This window comes from Dipodomys spectabilis, unplaced genomic scaffold (genome assembly GCF_019054845.1).
Source record: "Dipodomys spectabilis isolate Male_0828 unplaced genomic scaffold, ASM1905484v1 ptg000137l, whole genome shotgun sequence".
In the NCBI taxonomy this organism is placed as follows: Eukaryota; Metazoa; Chordata; class Mammalia; order Rodentia; family Heteromyidae; genus Dipodomys; species Dipodomys spectabilis.
Window position 1 is genome coordinate 11024813 of NW_024870814.1, and position 15395 is coordinate 11040207.

General features: G+C 37.8%; 1 pseudogene and 1 gene segment (V, D, J or C); both read right to left on the reverse strand.

Annotated features, from left to right (window-relative positions):
• The window catches only part of LOC122116688, a 247471-nt pseudogene that overhangs the window by 190149 nt on the left and 41927 nt on the right, over positions 1 to 15395 (reverse strand).
• Positions 1290 to 4234, reverse strand: LOC122116648. The segment is given in 2 exon segments: positions 1290 to 1962; positions 4175 to 4234. Coding segments are annotated over 2 exon segments (399 nt in total).

Consider the following 15395-nt stretch of genomic DNA (forward strand, 5'->3'; position numbering starts at 1 on the left):
ACACATATAAGCTATTTGAGATGAAAGGACTGTTTCTACCACAGACACTGCCTATGTGTAATCCTAATCACTCAGGGAGGCACAGGAAGGAATATGGAGAGTTTCAGGTCAATCAGGACACACATGGATAAGCCCTGTCTCACCTGACATAGCCTTGCTTCATGGAGTGGTGTTGGCAGGAGCAGAGAGGGTGCGTTGCCAGAAATAGCATTTGTTCAATAGTATTGTCTGCCCCTGGCACTAAAAACAACTCTCTGTGTGGTTTGTGGTTCTTTTAGATATTCAAATGCTTCCCTAGTAAAGCTCATGATAAACAGTGGATAATTTTATAAATGTTTTCTGTCTGTTTGGGACTCAGTAATTATAGAACTTCTCCCAGCAGAGCTGTGGCTATGAGGCTATTTCATGTTTTACCACCAGGGGAAGTTGAGATATTTTAGATCTATCAGTGACAGAGGGATTAGGAGAACTTAAATGTAATAGAGAAACTGGTAAGGATGGTCCTTTCCTAAGATGATACCTGTGCTGAGGGAAATAGCAGGGGTCTACTTTGGATGTCTGAGTGGTCTGTGCATATTCTGAGAGAAAATCCAATGCATACTCCAGTCTCAGGGGAAGCTTTGCTCATTGTGGGGCTTGTTTGCCAGTTAATGGTAGATTTTTGGAAGGGAAGAACATAATCTTCTAACCTCTAAGAGTCAGGTGAGAAAAGCCCTCCATAAGAGGAGGACCAGAGGAAACAGACATGGAACGTAGCATTATGCAGTGTTACACTTCAATTTGTAGCTTTGTTAAATAAAAATGAGCCTGTGCCAAGGAGACCTCTGTTTTCACTGTATTTGATGTTGGTATGATTTGGGGAGGGGAAGGAAAAAACAAATTGTTTAAATAGGGATATGGGTGGACCAATTGCAACAATGAGATGTACAAGACGTTATGTCGAAAAATAAACTTCACAACAGTTGTGGGTTGGGGAGATGGGAGGGTTGGGATGGTAAGGGGAAACAAAGGAGGAGGCAACAATGCTTGTTAAGAAATGTACTCATTACCTTGCTCATGTAATTGTAACCCCTATGTATGGTATTTTCACAATTAAAAAATGATAATAATGGGACTTTCAGAATCATGAGTTGATTAAGCAAAAAGCTTTTAATATCTGAGACATATAATTAATTTTTTTATGTGTAACCAACATGTTCTATTTATTTGGTGATATTCAGTAACATTCCTATTTCAAAAATCCATCTCACTTTTAAGCCTAGCTTTGTGACTCATTCTTCAGTTCCTAGCTACTACTGCTTCTTGAGTCATTCTGCATGGGATTTGAATCTGTAATTCTCTCCAAACTATAGAAATGGCATGCTGCTGGTAGATGATTTTGTCTTTGTCTTTCACATTTGGCAATAAGTGATACATTGACTTTTGCAGTAACATTATACATTCTGGTTCTGGGAGTCCCCGGAAGCTGAAGTAATCCAAGATCCCACTTGGACAAGGTCTCTGGTATGACATCTTCTGTCAAGTCCTCCAAACTCAGATTACTGCTTCAGTTCAGAGAATTTGCTATGCTGCTCTCCAGACAGGCTTTGTAATAGGACTGCTGGGCCAAGCCCTACAGAGATGTTTTTGTTAAGGACTGTATCACTGTGGGAGGAGTACGTATACTTTGCATGCAGTAATAAACCCCAAGATTCTCAGCCTCCACCCTGCTGATTTGCAGTGTGAAATCTGTGCCTGACCCACTTCCACTGAATCTGTCTGGGACCCCAGATTCTCGGTTGGTAGCCCAATAGATCAATCGCTGTGGAGACTGGCCAGGCTTCTGAAGGAACCAATCAAGAAGGCTATCTCCATCGCTATCTATGAGGCTCTGACTTGACCTGCAGGAGAGGGAGACCATCTCTCCCAGGGTGACAGCCAGGGAGAGTGGAGTCTGAGTCATTATAATATCGCCATTGGACCCTGAAATTAATATAAATGACAAGTACATCTTTAAGAATCTTTTGTAGGGCTGGTTTCGTGGAGATGTATTGTTTCAATTTTTCTTTGCTATGGAAGGTTTTTATTTGGCCTTCAGTTATGAAGGAGAGTTTAGCTGGGTACAGTATTCTTGGTTGATAGTTGTTTGTTTTTAGGGCGTGTCATACATCATTCCTGGCTCTTCTTGCTTTGATTGTCTCTGCTGAGAAATCTGAGGTGATTCTAATTGGTTTCCCTTTATACATGATTAACCTTTTCTCCTTGACAGCTTTAAGGACCTTTTCCTTGGTCTGAGTTGATCCTGTGTGGATTATAATGTGACGGTGGGATGTCCTATTCTGGTCTGGTCTATTTGGGGTTCTAAAAGCTTCTTGTATCTGAATAGACCTATCTTTTTGTATGTTTGGGAAGTTCTCTGCTAGGATCCTGTTAAACAAATTTCCTAGACCATTAACTTCTGTTTCTAGGTGCTCCTCTACACCCATTATCCTTAGATTAGGCCTTCTGATGGTGTCTTCCAGGTGTTGGATAGATCTATCATATTTCTTGGACTTGTCTTGGATGGTGGTATGTTCTTTCTGTATAATATCTAGGCTGTCTTCAATCCCTGAGATTCGATCTTCTGCATGGTCTAACCTGCTGTCAAGACTCTCTACTTTGTTTTTTATCTCTTTTCCTTCTAATTGGTCAGCTTTGATGGCTTCAAGTTCTTTGTTGAAGCTCTGTTGACATTGAGATATCACCTTACCCCAGTTAGAAAGGCAAAAATCAAGAACTCTAACAACAACAGATGCTGGAGGGGATGTGGACAGAAAGGAACCTTACTTCATTGTTGGTGGGAATGTAAACTTGTTCAACCACTTTGGAAAGCAGCATGGAGGTTCCTCAAAAGACTTCACATAGAACTCCCCTATGACCCAGCAATCCCACTTTTGGGCATTTACCCAAATGTTTACAAACAAGACCACACTAAAGCTACCAACACAACAATGTTTATTGCAGCGTTATTTACCATAGCTAAGATATGGAACCAACCCAGATGCCCCTCAGTAGATGAATGGATCAAGAAAATGTGGTATATATACACAATGGAATTCTATGCCTCCATCAGAAAGAATGACATTGCCCCATTTGTTAGGAAATGGAAAAACTTGGAAAAAATTATATTAAGTGAAGTAAGCCAGGCCCAAAGAAACATAGGTCCCATGGTTTCCCTTATTTGCAATATCTAGTATATGTATGAGTCAAGCGGAAAAGGTCAGATAATGTGATGTCAGGAAAATGAACCCTTAGATATGTATTTTAATGTTTTTTTCTTTCATGCATGTGTTTCTAACACATTTATATGAATATCTCTTTGTTGCTTTGTAGTCCCTCCCCCACAGTATAAACCCTGCATTCACTATATTTGATGTCAGTATAACCCGTGGAGGAGATGGGGAAAAACCAGTTGTTTAAGGATACAGGTAGACTTGTTGCAACAATGAGAAGTACAAGTTGTCATGTCCAAAACGAGCTTTACAACGTCGGTGCGGGGGGGGGGGGGTAAGGGGGGGAAGGAGAAGGATTGGGATTGGGGGGGGAGGGGGGAGGTTGGGAAGGGATGTGAAGGGTAAACCAAAGGAGGAGGCTGCAATGCTTGGTAAGAAATGTACGCATTATCCTGCCCATGTAATTGTAACCCCTCTGTACAGTATGTTCACAAATAAAATTAAATTAAATTAATAAAAAAAAGAAATGTACTTATTACCTTACTTATATAACTGTAACCTCTGTACATCACCTTGACAATAAAATACAGCAAACTCAGAGAAAAAAAAAAAAGGAAAGTACAAGGTTATATGTGTTATATAATTTTTTCTGTGGTTATATATTAATTCCCAATCCTTTTCATGGTTTCCCTTCTATCCTAAAACTATTCAATATTTCAAAACATATACAAATATCAAAATAATAAATGAGGTTGTAGATCTCATGTATACTACCCACTGCACAGTTGTCATAGTTGTCACCAAAGCTCAGAAACTGGTTCCATCTAGAACGTTCATCACTCTCATATAATTAACTTCACTTGCCTCATTCTAGAGGACAAGTTCTGTGCATCTAACCCATGAACAGAATACAAACAAGAAGCAGTGGCCCTGACGGCTCACCCTCAACCCCCTTTTCCATCTTCATCTCCCTCTGCCCTTACCAGTCATCCAGAGCATTAGGAGACCCAGAACACAATAACAGAGCCTCATTTTAGCTGAGAATCCAGGAGATTTGATCAGTGATGTCAAGGTCAAGATGAGCCTTATGTCAAACTAGGGCTGGAAAGTCCTCCTTGGGGAGCACTATGCAAATCAGCAGGTGGGTGCAGCAATGTGAGAAGAACAAAGCAGAGGGCAAGGGCATCTCTCTGGTGAAGAAAGTGACTTAAATTTCTTCTGTGTTTGGAGAAAAGACCCACAAATACCAGGCTGGCTCCAGCAGTGGGTAGAAGGACCCCTCTCCCCTGATGCCTGGATCTGCAGGGAGGAGGTGGTGTACTTGACCCTGCAACTTGAAACACTAGAGGCCCAATTCAATTGAAATGTGTGTCCAGGGGAGTCTTGGTGAAGGGTTAGTTTGATTGGCCCTCTTCTAGTTATTCTAGAGAAAGATACTGTGCACAGACTTCATTTGCCATTGTTTCTCAGGACTTCTATCCAATACTACAGTGGTCTGATCTAGGTAAGGAAATCAAATACCTACTCGAGTTAATCTGACATCACTGAAACAAAGTTAACTTTTGATGAGCAAGTTATCAACAACTGTTAGAGATGTTCTTCATAAGACAAACTCTGGTGGCTTATGTCTGTAATCCTCGCTACTCTTGAGGCTGAGTTCTAAGGACATGGTTCAAAGCCAGTCCAGGCTGAAATTTCCCCCTGTGACTCTTATCTCCAATTAATCATTCAGAAATTGGAAGTGGTGCTGTGGCTGAAAGTGGTAGAGTGTTTTCCTTGGGCAAAAGAGCTCAGGATCAGCGCCCAGGTCCTGAGTTCAATCCCTACAAGTGATAAAAAAAAAATAAGGTTCTTCATATGGGGCCTAATAAATTAAGTTCCTTATGATCACTTATATTATAACAAAATAACCCAGAGGAAAAAATTCTCCTTAATTAATAATATTTCTAAATGAAAGAGAAAAATGGCGGAGAAAACTAAATTATACACAGTCATTTTCATAATAAATATGGGATTACACTCCTTCAGCATAACTCTTCAGACTAACAGCAGCATTCTTAATATTTCTCTCTATCTTCTATAAGACAGTATGAACAAGAACACCAGTTACATTCAGTTATGTAGTCAGACTATTACAACATCTATTTTTAATCTTTCTACAGAGTCTGCTCCTGGAAAAGTTATTAACTCTGTATTAGACCCTCCTTGTCCTGCCTGCATTCCATGTGGGCAGCCACAGCCAGGATGCCACACCTCATAGCAGGACCCAGCAAGAGCTGTGTTCATGTCTCAGTATAACAAACACTCAAGATTAAGTCTTCTCTTAAGGTTCATCAGAATCTACTAAGCGACTGAATGTTGGTTCAGAGTTGTACAGAGGAATTCAGATTCCACTTACCCCATCTAGAGCCTGAAGAACATACATATCTGTTGCTATTGGCCACTGTTTGTGACATTTTCTTATGGGTTACACAAAAAGTTTCTTCTATTAAAATGTATTAGAAGAATGTTTATTGTGATTAAGTGATTACATAAATTTCACAAATTTCACAGGATTGTTATAGTCACGAAGTAAGTGATACTTATAATCACAAACACATTCTAAACTTCGTGGGGCAAATTATCTTTATTGTGGCTTATAAAGTTTGTTAATTCTATGGGCTTTGACAGTACAGTTATTTCTTCCACATGGGGTTATATATACATTTCTTTCCTTTTGCTTAGTGTCAGCTGTTCCCTCTTTCCTGCTCATTCCCTCCCTCACATTGCTGCCATTGAGTTGCTTAGTTCGTTATGATCAATGTCCAGTGCAGCTGATAGGTCCCAATGTTGTATGTTGTCCCCTATTTCCCTCTGTCTCTCTGTCCTCCTCCTAGTTTCCCTCTGATGTGCACATATATACCATATATGTGGTATATATCATTTTTTAAATGAGTTTATTATTGGGAAAATACCATACATTTCTTATCAAGCATTGTTGCCTCCTCCTTTATTTTTGACCCTCTTTCCCCGTCCACTCTTACCCCCATACCCACAACACCAAAGTTGTGAATTTCATTTTTCAACATAATGTTTTGTACATCTGATTATTGCAATGGGTCCACCTGTAAAATCCCTATTTAAGCAATTTCTTTTTCTCTCTCTTTTTTTATTGTGAAAATACTGTACAGAAGGGTTACAATTACATGGGCAAGATAATGAGTACATTTCTTATCAAGCATTGTAGCCTCCTCCTTTGTTTCCCCTTCCCATCCCTTCCCATCCTCCTTCCTCCGCCCCCTCCAAAGTTGTAAAGTTTGTTTTCTACATAATAACTTGTACATCTCATTGTTGAAATGGGTCCACTTGTATCCCTATTTAAATGATTTGTTTTATTTTCCCGTTCCCTCCCAAATTATACCAACATCAAATACAGTGAAACCAGGGGTTATACCATGGGGGAGGGACATACAAAGCAACAAAGAAATAATCTTATAAATACGTTATTTCTTTTATTCTTTTGGTGCTTGCTTATGCAAAGAGAATGAGCATACACTTTGAGATACCATTACTGGAAGAAAGTTCCAAACTGAAATTAAATGCCAGTTACATGGAAGGGGAGATGACTAACACAGGTAAATTCCCAATAGGTTGTAACTTCAATCCTGTATATGAATTACAAATGATACAGCTCAAAAGAAATACTGAAATCTTATGCTTTGATTTCACTCCCCCCAACTAAGAATGTGCAACCATAAGAAGACTCATATATGACTAAATTTTTGTGCATTTTTATACTTTGTGTGTGTGTGTGTGTGTGTGTGTGTGTGTGTGTGTCTGTGTGTGCCTGAGCTTTATTACTCAAGGTCAGCACTCTTCCACCTGAGTCATATCTCCATTTCTGCCCTTTTGTTGATTAACAGGAGGAAAGAGTCTCTTGCACTTTCCTTTCCTGGTTACCTTTGAACTGGGATCAGCAGATCTCAGCCTTCTGTGTAGGTAGGTTTTCAGGCATGAGCTACTTGCATTGGCCTCTTGTACATACATAAGCCTTGTAGAACACCGGGATTTGAATTAATTCCTCTCAAAACAGGACAATGTATAGCTCCAGGAACCACAGTCCCATAACACACAACTGGGCATGGAAGGGTTTTATTCTCAGGATTGGAACATTGTGAAGTTGCTGATCAGTCTTGTTGGCCATTTGCCCTCAATTGCATACCAGGTGATGGTCTGCTCTTCTCAGGTGTGTGTAGTTGTAGAGGCTCAATAGTGGTCATTGTTCTTGGCAAGTTGGATACAGAGAAGCAGCAGACAATATAAAAAGATAGTAAGTTTAAATGTTGCCATGGATTAGAGAAAAGCGATTGTTAAAAATCTCTCAAGTGACTATGGATAGAAAAAAATTAACTCAGCCCAATAAAAGATATGTGGCAAAACTATTGTCACCATCATACTAAATGGGGAAAACTGAAATTATGAAATTATTTCTTCAAAAAAGAATATATAAGTGTAACCAAGGAGATAAAGCATCTCTACAATGAAATGCACAAATGTATACATACATATAGTTCTTTGTTTTACCTACATAGACTTCTCTTTGCTTTGTGAATCCAAAGTAATGGCACAACCCTGATTCCCCAGAGTTATGTAGGTATGCCATTTACAAATCAGGAGAGGCATGATAAACTCTGTGCTGGGGGCCATGTAGAGAAAATAATGTTAGGATAAATAGGTTCTTCTCAGTGCCTTACAGAAGAAAAAAATACATGTACACCTACAAACAATACCAGTAATGCATCCAATTTAGTTGATGTTTTTCTGATTCTGATCCAAAAACTAAGCAGGCTTAAACCTTCAACTGCTAGGCAACATTCTTGAATTCAAGCTCACTGAGAATGGAACCTGAGTCCTGTTTCCTCACCATGGTTGCAGCAGCAGGAAGAATAAAGCAAGTCTGCATCTACATGTCCATACTACATGTCAATTCCTAAGGCTGATCCTGCTCAGGGAGAGCTGGTTTGGTGACTTAGTTTTCCTGCACTGCCATGGAGAACACAGATATCTTGCGCTGGTAGACAAATTCATGGAATAGTTTTAAAATCAACGTTCTGGAAGCAGCAAAGTCTAGAGTGTCATCTGTTTTAGACTCTCTTCCTGACTGTTCACTTTCTTGTAATGTCCTCACAAGGACTTTGATGCCTGTGACAGAGACAGAGACAGAGCCATCCAGTGCCACATCTCCTCAAGACACTAGCACTACAGGACTTGCTACAGTCTCAGGCACCTCACATCACCTCACTCACTGTTTCAGACTTCTCCAAGGACACATATCTCAGGGGACATAAATCAATCCTTAAAAGATGGCCTCTGCTGATTAACAACGCAGGAAATAGAGGCAAACCCAAGCTTCCAGTCTCTAAATTCTAAAAACAGAAGACATTCCCCCACAATTCAGCCTGCTGACAGCTCCTTCTGAGTGTCCCTGGTCCTAATCAAATACCCAAGCCTGGAGACTCTTTGTTGATAAAACACTAACTCTGTGGTTTCCATAGTTTACTAAGCTAGATAGGTCTTTTCATATATATAGTGGGATTTCACTACCATCTAGTGGTATTATTTTAACATTACATGTTTTCAAAACAGGATTCTTTTTTTTTTTTATGTTTTGTTAAATAAGTTTTTATTTTACTTCATTGCAAAGATGTTGTCCAAGGGTTACACTTACATGAGTAGCGTAATGAGTACATTTCTTCTCAAGCACTGTTACTCGCTCTTTGTTGTACTCCCACTATTCCTTCCTTTCCCTACATGGTTCACTTCCGCCTCAAAGGAGTATAGTTTATTTCCAATATAGAATCTTGTGGGTATCATCGTTGCAATGGGTCATCCTGTGTCTTTGTTTCAGCATTTTCTTATTCCCTTTCCCCTCACCAAGTTAGAAACATGTATATACAAGATTCTATACAAAGGCTGGGAAAGTGGCTCAATGACAGAGCACTTGCCTTGCATGAATGAGGCCCTGGGTTCAATTCCTTAGCACCACGTAAACAAAAAGAAAAAAGCTGGAAGTTGAGCTGTGGCTCAAGTGGTAGAGTGCTAGCCTTGAGCTGAAGAGCTGAGGGACAGCACCCAGGCCCAGAGTTCAGGCCCTACGACTGGACACCCGCCCCCCCCCAAAAAAAAAGGAAAAAAAAGAAAGTTCCCATATAATAATTTTGACAAATTTTATGGTTCTGCTATTTTGAACAGGACAGAATTATTTTAGGGTCACAAGCAGGGAATTCCCCTGTGACCTGTCTCCTCTATAGGCATGGAACCCCTATTTGCAATCTGCTGATCATACTGGAAGCAAATTTTTGCTTGTTAGGACTATCACATTTTTGGCCTTTGTACTCAGGATGTTTTTCCAGAAAACATAAATCCATACGTAGAAATTAGATAGTCACAGCTGTTTGAATTGACATTAATAATATTTTTATTCTTGACGTGCCATATCTCTATATAAAACAGAATGAAAAACACAGTTTGTAACAGAATAAACATGAGTATATCACCTAGAATCTGGATTTGGTTAGTAAACTCTAGGGGATTTTCTCATAGCTTTCAGACTTTTCATAAACCTAAATAATAGAAACCAAAGGAGGTAGTTTATACCTATAATTCTAGCTACTCTGAAAGTGGACATGTGGATAGTGGGAGTTCAAGGTCAAGCTGGAAAACATACAAGAGACCTCCATCTCAATCAATAAAAGCTGGGTGTACCAATGTGTGGCTTGTCATCCTACCTGTGTTGGACATCCAACTAGGAAGTTCACTATCCAGGTAGTTTAGGAATAAACAAATGCAAGACTCTATCTCTAAAACAAACAAAGCATGCTGGATGTGGCATGATTCAAGAGGTAAGGTGCCTGCCTGGCAAATGCAAGGCTCTGAATTCAAACCCAAGTACCTACCAAAAAAATTAAAAGTAAATAATATGAAATAATTCTCTAGATAACTACTCACTTAGTGTAATTATCTTCTGTATTCTCCAAATAATCTTGTAGTGAAGGCAGAAAATTGAATAAGCCAGATCAATATAATACTCCAAAATCATAGAGTGGCCCAGAGGTCAGCTTCAAGATCATTCAATCTATGGATCTTACTGTTCTTAGATGCACAATCTTATGGGGGAAAAAACAAATGTATAAGTACAATGCATATATTTACACCTTTCATCCAGTTTCACTTGTTGAAATCCTGTCTCAAATGTAATGTTATAGAAGTGGGCCTTTGTGTGTATGTGGATGGTAAATAAGTCTTGGAGGCAAGCCTTCATGAATGGGATTTAAATAAACGAAACCAAATAGATTTCACTCCTGATCTTGAATACAGAGCATCACTCAGAAAAAAAAAAAAAATACTGACTATGCTGGCATTGTAATCTTGGACCTCCAGACTCCAGAATGTAGAAATAATTTTAGTGTTAATAACCAATATAGTGTCTGGTAATTTGTCATTATAGTTCAAAAGGATGAACAGTAAGCCAGCTGAAAAGCACTGTTGTGTTTTCTCTATAATTTATTTTTCCATCTTTCCAGAGTCCCTGTGATATTGAAAAATGTTAAGGCTCCATAGGGAAAAGTTTTAAAACTGCCTTCTTGTCCAACTCTGACTTCAAAAATTTTGGAATGTAAGGAATGACATCAAGTACCCAAGAGACCTAAGACAGGACAGTTGATCCTCATCTGCTTTGCTCTTCAGCACCTGGTGCAAATTTACACTATATAAACAAGTCAAATAAGGTAGTTATAATACATTTTAAAATGCATAGCCAGAAAACACTTTATTAACACTCTCTCACTCTAGTCTCATTGGTTCCCAAGTCCAAAATAGGAAACTAAGGCTTGAAGAGAGGTAGGTAATTTACCCAAGTTTGCAAAATTGGTATATTTGTACATTTAAATGCAGACTAAACTATATCCATACTTAGGCTGACATACCATGTGTATTTATTTTCCTGTAGAAATAAAAGGATCACGAACTTTTTTTTCATGTTCTACACTCATATGCGCTACCATGATATCTCAATCCTGGCTGCCCCCAAGTCATATCAGCTGAAGTTGATACATCTGTACCTACTCAAATACAAATGGCTGAGACTTGGGCAACTGTACTTTTAAGTCTCCCATGCAGTAATAATATGCAATTAACAGTATGAAATACTGAGCTAGAGAATAAAACTTCTATGATGGTGCTAGGCCCACTTCACAAATCTTTCTTTGTCTCTTCCTTCCTTTTTAGTGCTGGGGATTGAACCCAGGGCCTTGTGCATATTAAGCAAGTGAAACAACACTAAGCTACATGGCCATTTCCATCTCTCCAATTTGATTTATTGCTACCCTGTTCCTGATACTTTGCATTCCTTGGTCATACTATTTGGAGACTACTAAACTTCATAAACTTTTCATCTTTTTTCTCCCTTCCCATGTATCAAGACACTGTGCAAGAAGGATTTTCCTGACCTCCCAAGGCAGAGTTCATGGCTCATCATCAGGTTTTGTTTTACCATGCATATCACTCTATTATTACATTTATAATAACAGCTCACTTAAATAATTGTTCTCTTCTTCAGACTATTGTTAGACTATTGTTCAATCCTATTTTTTATATAACCAGGAATAGAATTTTTCTTGTCTTGTTTTCCTCTTTTTGACTTGATAAAATTTTCCTGATTTTGTAGAACTGTTTATTCTCCATGAATATTGTTTCAGGACATTTCTGCATAATGTTTATAATAAAATTAAGAGATTTCCAGCCAAAGAAGACAACTCAGCATTCTAGAGTTTAATGACTGTACTCTGGGTTCCTGTTCGCTGGGCACAGCATTTGGCATCTCGGTTTTACATCAATGGACAATCTACATAGAAAGTTGCTTTCTTTTTGGTTTCCTATTTTGAGCCATATGAAGTATTTAAGGTGTATAGCAAGTTCATTGTGGAAGTATGAGCTGGTAAACTTTTTAAAAAATTATTATTTATTGTAAAGATACTGTATAGAGTTGTTACAGGTACATGGGTAAGGTAATGAGTACATTTCCTATTGAGCATTGTTACCCCCTTCCTTTGTTTTCCCTCTACATTCCTTTCCCTCCCTACTTCCCCAACTCCTCCTTCACCCTACTCCCAAACTTGTGAAGTTCGTTTTCATCTTAGTGTCTTGTACATTCCATTGTTACAATGGGTCAACCTGAATCCTTGTTTCAGCAATTTTATTTCCCTGCCCCTCACCAAGTTTAAAAAAATATATGTACAATATGCAGGGCACTGGAACCAGGGTTATATGAGCTGGTAATCTTTAGCCTTCAAATCTTAAAACAAAAATACGCAATGCATAATAAAATTTGTTCATGAGGGTACTCTCAACCTCCTGATTGATGCTCTGATACTTCCATTAAAGTATAATCTTGTTAGAATCAAGTTTTGATCCAGGCTAAAATGCAAATACCCATGGAAATGATTACATTAAGTTTGTATTAGTTAATTATGCCTTCATATTAATGAAATAACTTCAAAAAGGTTTTTACAAAAACTGGGTGATAGCAAGAGGGATTTTAGAAAAAGGCATTATAGTGGGTAAGGTGTATAAAATTGTACAAAACTGGAACTGCATGCTGGTAAAAGAATATCTTCACAGGGAGGAGTAACTTACTTTTTTAGATTAGCCAAGTTAAGATGGATTATTATGTAAGAAGAAAGTTTGTATTTGGTTCTTTCTAAAAACTAGCAGATACTTATCTATTTATAAAAATAAATACTAGAATGAAAAATTCAAAACAACTTTGATTATGCATTTAATATTTTGGAGACAACAACGATTTTCAGTGTAGACACAGTTCAATAAACTATGGTATTTATAAGCACTGGACTCCCATGTAATCATTATAAGTGATGTTCTTAGAACAGTGCAATTTCTTAGGATGTTATTAGATAGGAAATATATGCATGATATAATGCAATGAAAAGTAAAGTTATAAAGCACACTCACACCTGTAGTCCTACCTACTCATAAGGATGAGATTTGAGGATCATGGTTCAAAGCCAGCCCCCACAGGACAATCCATTTAAGCTTCAAAATGCAAGAAGTGGAGCTATGGCTAGTCATGAGAAAAAAAAAGCTGAGAACAATGCTCAGGCCCTGAATTCAAGCTCCAATTTTGGCAATAAACAAATGAATAATCAAACAAATATATGACCCCAAAGTTGTAGGAAAATATGTATATGCATATATGCATGGCAGAAAGGTCTAACCGTGGTGTTAAAACTCTAAAACAGTTCTAACAGAAAATCTGTGATAATGGAAATATTCTATATATGTATTGTCTAACAGACAATACTAACTGGCTACATGTGGCTACTGAATCTCAAATGTGAATAGTGTCTGAGAAATTAATTCTTCCAATTTTAGTTAAGTTAAATGAAATTCTAAATAATGAGATTCATCTACTCACTGTGAGCTGGACAAATCAGTTTCCAAATAAGGAAGCTGAAGTTCTCCAAAAATAATGATAAAATATAATCCAAGCTGGGCGCAGGTGGCTAACACCTGTAATCTTAGTTAGTCAGGAGGCTGAGATCTGAGGATCATGGTTCAAAGCCACCCCAGGCAGGAACGTCAGTGAGACTCTTATTTCCAATAAACCACTAGAAAACTATAAGTAGCGCTGTGGCTCAGGCGGTAGAGTGCTTGCCTTGATCTGAAGAGTGCAGTGACAGTGCCCAAGACCAGAGTTCAAGCCCCACGATCAACCAAAAAATATAAATATGTATATATACATATATATGTATATATACATATATATATATATATATATATATATATATATATAAATAATCCAAGTGAAGAAGCTTCCATTGGATACTGACTGCATGTCTGTGAATTATCTGAGTTTTTCTGTCTTATAGAATTCAGTCATCACTCATCTAGATTGACAGCTGGGAGGAAACGGGTGGGGATAAACACAAGCTACTTGTGATACTGAGAACTGCTCCTTGAAGGTGAAGGTTGTGCATGAATCTTTTCTATGTTTAGTAGACAGCAAAGTGTCTAGAATGCTGTAGGTAGAAAAATGTATTTCAAAGTGTAAAACAGGTGCTCTGTTAATCAAAATAGTAGAGAAATCAGACAGATGAATTCTATAAATATACAAGCAATATATAGAAAATTTGCTACATTGTATTCCATGATATGCTCTGGAATAAACTTTGGTTTTCTGTACTCTGTAAATATTCACACACTAAAAAACAGAAATGTAATCCTTTATTACTGTTAAAATACATAGAATACCTTCATAAAATATATTTGTGGTCCTATTTTTTCCTTAATTTCTTCCATACCTGCATTAAAAAATGGCTCTAAAAGTGTGTAGATGTGTAAAATATGAACTCCATCTATTTCTTTTGCTGAATTTGTACTCTAGATTGTATTTAAGTCCCTATTTCATCTTAAGGCTTAGGGCTAAGCAAAGAATAATCTCAACAAATTGTCATGCCTCATTTTTAAGGAGAGCTATGTATTTATTAGGATAAATATGTATTGGTCTAGGTAGCTAGGAACTTTCAAGAAACAAAAGACAAAGAACAATTCCACAGCAGTCTCAAGTATTAGCATATCTCCAAGTGAACACTAGCTGCTTTTTATTCTATGGTATATTTACAAAAATATTTTTACAAGCTATTTCTAAGCTATTGTCATCCTCCAGAGTAAAGTTCAGGCATGCCTATTGCTCATTATATAGATCGCAGTTGCTCAAACTCAGAATCTATTATTTGTATAGGTTTCACCTGGCTATCTTTACCTCACTCACTAGCACTGAGGGCTGGGAGATTTACTTCAAATATATAAATAGACACACACATACATCACTAACTTTCACTATTGCTGTACAAATTAGGTCCCTTTTGTCTCTGACCCAAGAGTATCACAAATCATCTAGCATCCATGAAAATGTTATTAACTTGCATGTAGGTTAAATTTCTAGCTTCATACAATTCTAAATACTCATATGAAGAAAAATATATACCCAGAGTTTTGGTGTGCTTCTACTTTATGAAGCTCTCAATTTTCATCTTTTTTTTTAAATACATTTTTAATTGTAAAAATGCTGTACAGAGGAGTTACAGTTACATGAGCAAGGTAATGAGTACATTTCCTATCAAGCATTGGAAGGCAGCTCAGTGGTAG